Source organism: Vigna umbellata, chromosome 5, assembly GCF_029865625.1.
Source record: "Vigna umbellata cultivar VRB3 chromosome 5, Vumbellata_1.0, whole genome shotgun sequence".
Taxonomy (NCBI): Eukaryota; Viridiplantae; Streptophyta; class Magnoliopsida; order Fabales; family Fabaceae; genus Vigna; species Vigna umbellata.
The window spans coordinates 19038996-19051355 of NC_142169.1; the positions used below are offsets into that span (position 1 = coordinate 19038996).

General features: G+C 32.2%; 1 protein-coding gene across 1 annotated transcript in view; it reads right to left on the bottom strand.

The window, feature by feature from the left end:
* Positions 1–807: 807 nt before the first annotated feature.
* Positions 808–12360, bottom strand: part of RIF10 (polyribonucleotide nucleotidyltransferase) — a 39877-nt gene continuing 28324 nt past the window's right edge. Inside the window, exons 14-25 of the mRNA XM_088115946.1 lie at positions 10557–10735; positions 8453–8636; positions 7461–7508; positions 7186–7258; positions 5645–5718; positions 5456–5563; positions 5262–5356; positions 4756–4819; positions 4064–4117; positions 3936–3977; positions 1751–2214; positions 808–1179 (exon numbers count right to left, since the gene is read on the bottom strand). Coding sequence (XP_087972072.1) covers positions 1870–2214; positions 3936–3977; positions 4064–4117; positions 4756–4819; positions 5262–5356; positions 5456–5563; positions 5645–5718; positions 7186–7258; positions 7461–7508; positions 8453–8636; positions 10557–10735 — 1266 coding nt within the window. The 3' untranslated portion in view covers positions 808–1179; positions 1751–1869. The remainder of the gene's footprint in view (positions 1180–1750; positions 2215–3935; positions 3978–4063; positions 4118–4755; positions 4820–5261; positions 5357–5455; positions 5564–5644; positions 5719–7185; positions 7259–7460; positions 7509–8452; positions 8637–10556; positions 10736–12360) is intronic.

Genomic DNA, 12360 nt, shown 5'->3' on the forward strand with positions numbered 1-12360 from the left:
GTTGCTACTTATAGCTAAACCTTCCTATTCTTTCCCAAAAGCTTCATACTACAATTTTTTATTCATATGTTTACGTAGTTTATGGTTAATTTGATGATTGAAATTGCGCTGAGGGCAATTTTGGATTGTGTTGGGTGTTGGTTTAATGGTGAAATTGAATGAGGGTTTTAATGAGAGCATGAAGGTCGAGATGTTCAATGATTGATTTTAAGAGATTAGAAATTGCTTTACTGAAAAAAGTTACTTTGGGGTGTTGTTAATGGTTGCCTTCGATACAAAAAGAAAGATTGATGATCACAGAAATGAATTTTGACAAGGAAGTTGGGGAAAATTGTGTCTATCAAACAGCACAAATTGCAAATTCATGATTCACCCTTTACTTTGGTAAGATACTGCTATAAAATTGTATAATCGTTGGTTACAATTCGTGAAGTTAATAACTAAAACCCAAGTCACGAAATGCAGGTAAAAACCCAATGCGTGTAATCATCTTCTATAGGGATTATAGTAAGCTTGGTGATGGATAGAAAGGACTACAGCTGCATCAGAATAATTCGTAGTCATCATTCACGTTTCAATTTCGTATACAAATCTTGCAAAATATTAAATATCTGATATCTTCTATAGCGATTATAAACGGATATCCCATTTGATGTACATTTTTAGCTACACATTTTTTACTCTTAATTTTCAACAAATTATGAAGTTATCAGTTCATTCCATGTTTTTTTCAACGTTCTTCCCCCCCGTTTTTTTTTCCACAGTAAGAATAGTATTAGAGTCCAATAGCCACCGAACAATTTGGAGTATCGAAAATATCATAATTTTAATTGTTAACGTAAAAGAATACAATAAATACAATGCAGTGTAAAGATTCACCCCTCTCCCTTGCAATGATGAACTAAGATTTACATTTGATACCTGCAAAATAGGAGCTCACAAGAGGGAGTCATCACAGAAAATAATTGAAAAAAAAGAAAACTACATAACAGGTTATATAGATAGAGGTGTCATCGGGGGATAAAACACACAAAAATTGCCATGGTGTATTTGTGAGATGTACAGACCACACAGAGTACTCCTTTTCACCTTCCCAGCTTAAGCAGGATTATCTGCCTTAGAATGAAGCAAGTCATATAATTTCCTAGTTTAGGCACCAGCTTGTTCCAAAAAAGTTCACTGCCAATAAGATAAGGATCATCAATGGGCAAGTTAATTAACTCAGGAATAGAAAGCATGCCACCTAAACCTGAATCATGTTTAGTTCTTAAAAAACAACTTTGGATGAGATGCTTGCAATCAAAATAATTAGTGGTTGATTAGTTTAGATATAAATAGAGTTCAACTTCGATCAAGGTGTAGAAATATCTTTGTAAATAACCTCAGTTTTAAGAAAGAGCAATAAAGTCCATGAAGTTCGTGGCCAGTGAGGAATAGAAAGGATAGATGTAAAGCCTTATACCATAAGTGGACAACTGTTTCTATATGATTTGAACCTGTGACCTCCCATTCAAAAGTCAGAGCAACCTTCACATTGTGCCAAGGCTTGCCCTCTAAATAGTGTGGCCACTGAATTGGTAGTCACTTAACAGGGTTGAACAGTTTGAGTACAGGCAATTTTCTCTTATTTATCATTTATAGTGTTACCAATATAGAAGTTCCTTTAGGAAAAATTTGACAGTTGGGGCATTTGTAGATAGGTATATCAATGCAACAAAATATACAGAGAATTGATATAAGTTGCTCATACCATTCAACTGTTAGTTTTTAAGAGCTTGCAATATCAGCCTTCGTGTGCATATGAAACCATTTTTTTTCCAAGAAAGCATCACTTGTCTCTGCTTTACTTGAAAATATATTGGCTCAGTTTTACGCCTCTCCACTAATCAAACTGCTTTCATCTTTGACAGACACACTACCAACTGCTTTGTTGCTACTCTTCTTTGTTTTCTCTTTGTTATCCTGGGAAGAGTTGACCAATCTCCTGACAAACTTTTTAGATGGAAGTACTGAATCATCATCCTCTGAACTCCTTTTAGAAGAGGATGTGATTTTGGCAGTGCTAGAGTTGTCCTTAGACTTTTCGGATGATTTTGATGAAGTTTCTGTGCCGTCAGGTAGTTCACCAGTAGACTGTTTAACATTTGAGTTATCTTGATTTGTATCAGGAAGCAGTGCTCGGTGACTCAGGCGCAGTTGGCCCTTTTCATTGATCTGCAGTGCATGCTTAAAATAATAAGACAAAATTCCAATCTCACAATATAGTAAGATTAAATCAAATTTGTCAGATATTTGAAAATCAGGATAAAATATTCTAGATGTACTGTGAAGTAGTTTATCGGCAAGAAATCTCTAAATTAAAGGAAACGATATTCTATCTTGATTTTTCAACAAGATGTAGTAAAGACTATCTAGGATAGAATATTCTAGATGTACTGTGCAGTAGTTTATCGGCAAGAAATCTCTAAATTAAAGGAAACGATATTCTATCTTGATTTTTTAACAAGATATAGTAAAACTTGACATAGTTCATATTTCATAAAATGACATAGTTCATACTTTCATAAAATGGGACTGGAACTAATGAAAAGGTGGTTGACTTGACCAATTTTACTAATTTCATAACAATAACAAGAAAAAAATCTAATCTGAAAAGAAGAATATAGAAAAAATAAAAATTAAAGAAGTTTCAGTTAGTAATAATGTCTCTCATGTGTAATAGCTTACAAATAGATAACTGTGCCGTAGTTAAGCAGATTATCAGAATCCATTACAACAGATCAACAATTCACAGAATTGTCTTTTACAACAGACTGGCCAATAATGCTGGTTATGATTCTTAGCCAAATGCATAAATATAAGAACTGTATTCACTGATTAGAGTTCATAACAGTAAAATGGATTACAGAAATCACTAAACACTGTCTGATAGTTTTTAAGCTTTCCTTAATTTTCTTACTCAAACTGAAACTGCCATCCACAAAGGCATAGATATGATTAAGGCAAAGAACTAACTGAATCTATCGAGTACTGTTTAGCTCAGCTTCACTTTCACTTCAGAGAATTGGAAAGGAGATGTATAAGATGTCTTGTATCGGCTACGAATATGGAACAAACACTATTTGACTCAGAAAATGCTCTCCCTTGGAGCCGGATGCTGGGATGAATTAGGTTCAGTTCATTTCTAATGGGTAAGTTAAAAGCTAAGCATGATTGCTGGAATTTAAGGAACAGAAACTCAAGATCTGTTCATTCATATAAAGCGAATAACATTAAATATAGTGAAATTAATCACTGCTCTAAGTTCAATTAAAACAACAACTTTTCCCTTGCAGTTCCTCCCTTTGCTTTTTAGTCATGGAGGCAGAACGAGCAAATGAGAGATCAGAGCAAAAAGAATGAGGTAAGAAAATTCATACAAATTACAGTCAAATTGTACTTTACATAACCTATTGTAACAGACTTCGTTTATAATTAAATCTTGTAAATATTTTAATTAGGATAAATTCAAGTTTCCTATTAATTGGTATATTTCAGTAAAGCCGTCATGTAGACTTTTATACATTGTAAAACCTTGAATAGTTGAATTGTCATCAATAATATTCAGAAATTTCAATACTATCATTTCAAGTCCCTAATTATTTAGTTGCACCACAATTACATGAAGACAATGTTATGATTACCTAACGTTTCTCAAAGCAAATAAAGCACAAATCATGTAGGAAATTGTCAATAGAATATTACAAACACCCTCAAATGAGAACATGTATGTAACTCTAAAGTAACACAGTAAATACGACAAACACCAAATGAAGGCATAGCTTGGCTTAGTTCAATCACCATTAAGAAAGAAAATGAGTTACTACAACATTGCATATTGAGCAATTGGCAAATTCGAGCATCATTCATAACTAACAATGAGCAACATGACATACCTCTATAAGCTTTACATCAATGCGATCTCCCACCTTGAACACCTGCACGAGTGCAAGTCAAATATTATCCCCGCATTATTTGCTTATGCTGTTAAGTTTGGAAAATAGAATCAAAAGAAAATGCTTACATCCTCTGCCTTTGGTAGCCAACCTGAACTCAGTTCACTGATATGACAAAGTCCCTACATAAAAAAAAGTTGGACATGGTTAGAAATATGAAAAGTTTCTGATGATATTATTTTATAAAATATTTTAGAGTACTTAGCTGATCTCTTAGGATTTGGTATTTTATTTTATAATTCATGATTTGTTTTCTTATTTAATTATTATCACTTTTTCATTGTATCTTATCTGGTTTGACACTCTAATTTGTAGTTCCCTATTTACAACAATATATAATAGCTATGGTCAGGGGGTTTATTTTTAATACACTCAACCCTTCGAATTATAGGAGTACAGATTTGTTCCATTTTTTAGTACATAATTTGATTTTTCTTTCCATTATTAGCATCCTGATTAATGCATATACTTTTCTAGTTTAAACTTGCATTGTGTCCCAATAGTGGTTCTAGAATTTGACATTTCCAGTCACCAAGAGAATTGCAAACATAAAAAGGAAATGCTTTCTGATCGTTTGATAATTATTAATATGATAACATGAAGTATCACTCTAAAACATTTTTAAGATTTAAGAAACAACACACAATGATACAACTTCACTAGAAAACCCAAAATCGAATTGTGTAAGAAGCAATTAATGGTATCTGCTTCTAATTATATATGTTTATGTTTTTGGCAACAACTAAGTGGAATTATGTACCTCTCGGCCAGGTGCTATCTCTACAAAAACTCCATATGAAGCTATCGATTTGATTTCACAGTTCCTGAAGTATAGAAGGCAGCACAATTATACATACAATTTATCAACAAATTAGAAAATAATTAACGTAAAAAAGGATTATTCTTTGAAACCTTTAACATTATGATTTTTCATTCGATCCCTCAGTTTTAAGAGGTTGTAATTTAGTCCTCACAAATTTGCTTTTTCATTTCCCGTATACTACCTTGGTTAGTCTGTCGTTAGTTTTGTCCGTTAAGTATTATTTTTTGCTTATTTTCTAGCCTCTCTAAATATCACACATTTTCTGTTTGGTCACGCAGGCACTTAGCAAACAAAACAATAGAACCCTAACCAAGAGAGTAAATGGGAACAAAAAAAAAAATTGAGGATTATCCGCGGACTGGTTGGGAGAATCATAATATAGAAGAAATTTGTGAGAAAAAAATGAGGAAACAAATATAATCAGCAAAAGAAGTGATAGCTACCTATATATATCACCGATAGTTGGAACCATCGCCAAACTACTAATAATAGCTTTAGACCTCTCTAAACTAGGCAAATCTTTCGCAAATATTTTCACCTGCAAAAGCCCAAGAAGACTTATTCATTTCATCGCATACCAATAGAATAGTTAACTGTAACAAAACAATCATGTAAAAGTGTGTCATTGTTCTCGTACAGTGCCATTATCGTCTGCATCAATAGCTTCTACTCCAGATTCCTCAATAATGCTCTTGATTTTTTTCCCACCAGAACCAATTATAAGATTTACTCTATCCGGTTTTACCTATAAAAAATATACACGTGATAACCCATTGATGATTAAGTGATAGCCAATGAAGGAGAAAAAGGAAAGCAAGAAACATACCTTCATAATGTGTATCAGAGGAGCATATTTGGAAAGCCTATTTGCCGGAGGAGGTGAGCAACTCGTCATTGCTTCTACATTAGGAAACAAAAGGGAGAAAGATATTTAAGATGTCAACAATAATCAAAGAAAATCAATTTTAAACTGGAAAAATATAAAAAAAAAAATTATTCTGTATTCACCCATTTTATACTCGAGAGTTTTAACATTTTATTGATCTGACAAATTGCTGAGTACACAGAAGTCTGTTTATAGGCTATTTTGCTGAGTACCAAAAAATTACATTCTCTTCTCCTGAACTCTTGCTCAAATGACTCTCAACCTCCATTTAGTTTTCAGTTAGACATTTCCTCTCTCGTGTTTAAATCAAGGCAATAAGAAAAAATGAAATGACTTTCCCCAAAATCTGAAATTAGCTTATGCATAACAAGTTAATTAGCAGAAGTATTCTCATATAACTTCTAAATTCTTATTTTTAACTTGTGCACAAATCAATTTAAGCTTATAGAAAAACTTATTTGTTTTTACTTTTTCACTCCTAAAAGTGTTTTAGATAAGTTGTCCAAAAATACCTTATGTACCTACTCACCTCCAAAATACTCGGATCTATAGTATATTCCTAGTTTGATAAACTTGAACTTAATCCAGTATTCCAATATTCAACAACTTGATCGATTGAGTAGTAGACTTAGAACCAAAATCCGATAGTAAAGTATTTATCATTTTAGAAGCAAAAAGAGTAATAACTGAATATATTTTTCTTTTCTGTTACTGAGTTTCACTCAAGAAAGTCCAAAAGCCTATACATATACGCACTACCAGAGAGTACCTACCTAATTCTCTTTACTTTTATATTACTATTATTTTAAACCTCTTACTTTAAACGTTGAAGAATCTTCGCAAATGCACTTTCATTTAGTACTCAGATATCATCTATATGAGAGTTCATCCTTAAGGAATCCAATGCTCAATGAGGAGACTTTGCTCCTTTTGCAACTCGCCCAACACTGCTCCACCTTATGGTTAGAACACCCTATAACTATTTATTTATTTGTATATTAACACAATTTTCTCGCAAAAATAATTTGCACTATTGTGTTTCATTTATTAATACTTTTTGTAGTAAACTAAAGTGAAATTATTTTTTAAAATATTCTAAAAGTACTTTTCTTTTAGAAAAATGAAAAATATATAAAAAATACTGATTAAAACTACTCAAATAACATATACGTGATGTAATACATGAAGGCTGTAAAATATTTTATGTATGTATGTGTGTAATTAACTACAGTAAGTTATTTAATTAAAACAACTTTTGATATATTGTTGGTGAAAGTACATGTTAATTCTCTGATTTTGAGATTAGCATCCACTCAACATTTGCCACGATAGAGTGTTGGAAATAAAACATTGTTTTCTGTTTTATGCCTAAGTTCAAGAAACAAACACACTTCTACTTCTGATATAATACAATCAGATCGGACACAAACACAAATTCATTAACTGCAACATATATAGTAAAACTTGAGTTTTAACTTTACCAAGTATATGCTTCCTGCCATCTCTTGCTTGTTGGAGGGCCTTTCTCATTATGGGTAAAGTGATTCCACCCACCTGCAACAATTAGAAAACACTAGCATAAAAAATGTAGACACAAAGAAAATAACTTATTTAGGACAAGAAATGAATAAAAATAATGAGTAAATACATAATAAATGTTCTCCCTTTAAAAAAGTAGCCTTTCAAAATATAAACAAACGAGATAAGAGGAAGTAAGCATATCAAGATATTGCATTAAAATGTTCATAGTACTTACCTTAATGTCCATTTGAAATGCTGTTATGCCATCTTCATTTCCAGCAACCTGCATTTTATCATTGTTGTTAGAAAATAAGAGAAATATCTAATCATATTATTTTTATATTCAAAATATTTTAAAGCATCCTATAGATGATTTCATGAGAATTATTCTTCTTTTATATTTTATGAATTGTTTTCTTATTCAATTAGGATCTTTGTAATTATAGGCTTATTGATTAGAATCAAATTTGTTAAGAGTTTGATATATAGGTGTGTGTATATATATATATATATATATATATATATATATATATATATATATAGGTATTTCATATTATATATGTAGGAATAAAATCTCCAAATTATTTGCAGTAATTGTAAACATCCTATATAAAGTGGACTCTATTCTTTTCTCTAGACGCACAATTTTAGCTTGTCTTACACGTCTCTTTCAACATGGTAACATACTCTTTGACCCATTTTGTCACTATTTCTTTGTCTGAGTTCCCAAAAAAATAGAAATTGAAACTCCAACTAGTCATCTTTGTCTAATCATATTGCCAAATGTTCCCTGTCCGATTGACCCTTCTGTCTGTCATCCACACCACCAAACAGCCACCATCATCGTCAGCCACCCACTTCCTGGCACATCTTCCCTGTCCGATTTGTTTTCTTATTTAATTAGGAACGTTGGAATTGTAGGCTTGTTTTATTAGAATCATCCTTATTAAAATCTTATTTATAGGTATATCATGTCTGTGTATAGGAATAAAATCTCCAATAATTATTTTTATTTAATGCAATCAACCAATGCCACGTAGCCTGGATATATGGTTTCAGCCTATCATGCTATATTTTCTGTCCTAACATTGTTAAAATTATCTCTGTGGAGTTATACAAAAATTGAAATAGACAGAAAAAAAATTGAACAAACCCAACTCCCCAAGTACCATTGAAATAATCACGTGAAAAAATAAGTATCACAAGTTCAATGATGTAAATCATAACCTTGAAATCCATATCTCCAGATGCATCTTCAGATCCAACTATGTCAGACAGAATAAGCGGAGTTCCATCTCCACCAAATTCCTTGGTGTCCAATACCAAACCCATTGCAATTCCAGCAATAGAACACTTGATAGGAACCCCAGCATCTTGCAATGCTAAGCAACCTCCACAAACAGAAGCCATGCTATAATAAAATAAAAAATTCGATATTAAACATAGAAACTTTAAAAGCTATGTAAGAGAAAATAACAGTAGTATATTTTGAAAAAATATAAAGCAGTGCCTATTAATAGGATTACTTGTAATTGTATGTTGTGTACACATGTGTACTCTTATTTATATCTAAGAAGAGATAGAGTAATAAGGAACAATATCAATGATTAATAATTGTTGTAAGTAGGATATTAAATGCAAAACTAGAAATTGGTAGAACTAGAAGCTAATAGCAGTTGTTAGAAGATTCTAGAAAACTCTAGAGATATTGTTGTTAGTAGGATATTAAATGCATAACTAGATAAGGAGGCTGCTGTTAGAACATGATAAAATTTGTAATTATTACTTTAGAGTTAAGGTTTTCTATATAGAGAGACTGATGTACCGTTTCAAATGAATTAATTTGACTAAAAATCTTCTTTCGTTCATATTAACTTTTTCAAGTATAATAAATATTTCCTAAGATATTTCCCTGTTTAATAGAATCAAATCATATTTTTAACACTCTCCCTCAAGCTAACTCATCTACCATGAGTCAAGCTTGTTACAAATGTCATCAGACCCCCTTAAGAAACTTGGTGAATATGTCAACTAGTTGGTTGTTGGAGCTAATAAAGCTTCACACATCGATTTGGTGTGGGTAGGTATATTAATATGAAATGTTAAGGAGCCGGTGGCACATGATGGCAATTGATTGAATCAGGCAGGCATAGTGGCTGCCAGAGAAGGTACAGCTCACAGTGTTGCATTAAAAGTTAGATGAGGCAGCAGCTGTTGGAGAGAAAATGTTTTCCAGAGGGCATGTCAACTACTTCAGAGCAAAAAATGCTCAAAGAGTGCATCAGGAGAGCAAACAAATGCCCAGAGAGCAGAAAGCTGCTAGGGAGCAAAAATTCTTAGAGTGGACAACAGCATTGGCACAGCAAACATGTCTGGAGAGTATCGCAGAGCAAAATTCTGCTAAAGATCTCATTGACTAGAAATCCAAAAGGACACAGTGAGGGGAATATTACATAACAGTTTAGATCATGCACAAGTTTGTAAAAAGAGAAGAAGGCTATTGAAAAGTTTCAGAACATAGAACATGAAAAAGACATCTTCAAGTTTGAGAATGGACTTTGCCCATCCAACAGGTTGAACAAAATGTATTGTTTTTCTTATTAGAAAATAGGATCTTACATCGCATTGTAGTACAATTTTCATGACATAACTATGAGGATGACCTAATCTCATAAGCTATGTATAATCTAAGCTAGGAGAAACTCTTAAGCACTAGTGTTAAACTCGAGGATCATGAGGGGATCGAAAAGACAAGAAAACAATCTGTAAAAATAGATATGAATGAGTATGTGGGCTGCAGAAAGAATAAAAAAAAACAGAAAAAATAACATAATTAGCATAAGGACTATATTTCTTAATTAACATAAAACGCAATATATCTAACAACTTTATTAGGCTAGATATTAGTTTTTGATTAGCACTAATTAGAGTCAGTTTGGACAAGTTTCTCCATAAGATCCTTGACTAGAAAGAAAATAAGAAAAATGAACTTAGCTTCTCCATAAAAGCTAACTTGTAGAAGCTCTCTCGTATAGCTTCTCTAATTTTTTTATTTTTAACTTAGGCATGATCTAATTTTAGCTTATGGAGAACTCAACTCATTTTTCCCTTCCTATTTTTCTCTCCTAGAAGGACTCATGAAGAAGCTTGTCCAAACAGACCAAAGTCTTGTAATTACTCTAATTGGAAATTAAACTATAAGTACCAGAACATGTGTAGCCCGACAAGCATTTTCATTCAATCTTCACTATTTTAGAATAATCATGGAAAATGACAAAGAAATAAAGAAAATGGGGAGCTGAAAATGGAAAGAAGAAAAAAAGAAACTCACCTTGAAGAGCCATTACTTTCTGTGATAGTACTCTCAACACGTATAGTGTAAGGGAAATCATTTTCAGAAGGTAAAATTCGTTCAAGGGATCTCTCGGCAAGCATCCCATGACCAATTTCTCTTCTGCTTGGGGCACCAATCCGGCCAACTTCCCCAACACTTGAAGGAGGAAATGAATACTGCAAAATTTAAGAAGTAGACAATAATTATCATACGATATTAAGGGAAAAAATATAAAACATATAGATCTCAAATTCTTTTTAGTACACAAAGGCCCCACATGAGCAAGAAGTGTAGAGTGTAGACAAGGTTGGATATGTCATATTTACATCTAGTTTGCATGGGAAGAATACCCGAGAAAAACACACTCTTGGAACCCAAACTTTAGCTTGTTTGATTTGAGAAAAGGAAAACAGGCACATCCAAAATATTTGAGAAAGTCATACTTGAGTGCGGTTTGAAACAAGAACAACATAAACCTTAAAGTTGAGAGGAGCAGCAGGAAGTTTATTAGATAGACGACAATAAAATCTGACACTCTTGATACCATATTGAATATACTGAGAAACAGAGCGAAAATGAAAGTGTATGATTGCATGACTGTGAATAGAAAGATTATGAAGATGCCAAGGTTGTTACATATGTTAACAGCCTAACAGAAAGTTATAGCTTCATCAGGGTCATTTACAACGTCATGGTGACGAAAGTTATAACAGCCTAACAAAAAGAATAACAGACAGCTAACAAGATAGAGCTAAACAAAAGTAACAGGTATTAACATTCTACTATATTCTCCGGCAGATCAACAGGACATATAAGATTTGCTATTTGTGTCAGAAAACACAAGATTCTTTTAAAATGATCAAGAATAAAAACTAAGAAAGCTAAATAAAGAATAATAAGAGATATAATCCTTGATTGTTAGCTTTACATATTTTCCTAGAGTATCTAATCATATCTTGAATGTTCGCTACACATATCTCCCTATTTATAAAGTATCATATCTTCAACAGGAGAAGTTAATATATGTTATCTTTCTAAGTAGTTTAGTTAGTATCAAGCTTAAGTCAATGTAACTTTGGAAGTATTAGATATATTGCGTTTTATATTAATTAGGTTTTATATTAATTAGGAAAACGTAGACTTTTGATATTGTTTGATATTGGTAGATATTGTTGCTATTGTTTTTTAAAAATATTTTCTATTTATCATATTTATGTTTGGTTCCCATATATACTTGTATCATTCTTCATTATAATGTGTGTTTTAGACACAAGAAAAACTAATCATATACCTAATTTTACTATATTCAATGGGAAGTTTCGATGTTTTAGTTGTTTCCTTGAAATCAGTAGATATTTTTTATTATCTCTGTAATCATTCTTGTTATAAATAAATCAATTTACTTACTGAGAAAAACGCTCGACCACATTCAGAAAATTTCCTTTCTCATATAATAGCATGGTATCAAAGCTCCTGATCTAAAGGGCCCTCCTGTTTCCACAAAAAGTTCTTCAGTAAGTTTGACAAGATTCTATATATTGTTAGACTTTTCTAATGACTGCCTGATTTTCCAAAAGCTGTTACTATTCTGTTGAGTTTCCCGGTAACAAGAGCAACTCTTCAGTGGGCATAAAAGAAAAATAAACAACCACTCCAATAACCCCAGCAGAACCAAATGGCGTAGCAGTTGCTACCATGTCTACTTAACTAAAGGAGATCAAAGTTTATTCCTCCTGTCTTCAGTAGGCCTTTATGACCTACTAAATAGCAGTTCAGTGTTTATCTTGCCTTTTGGCATTTA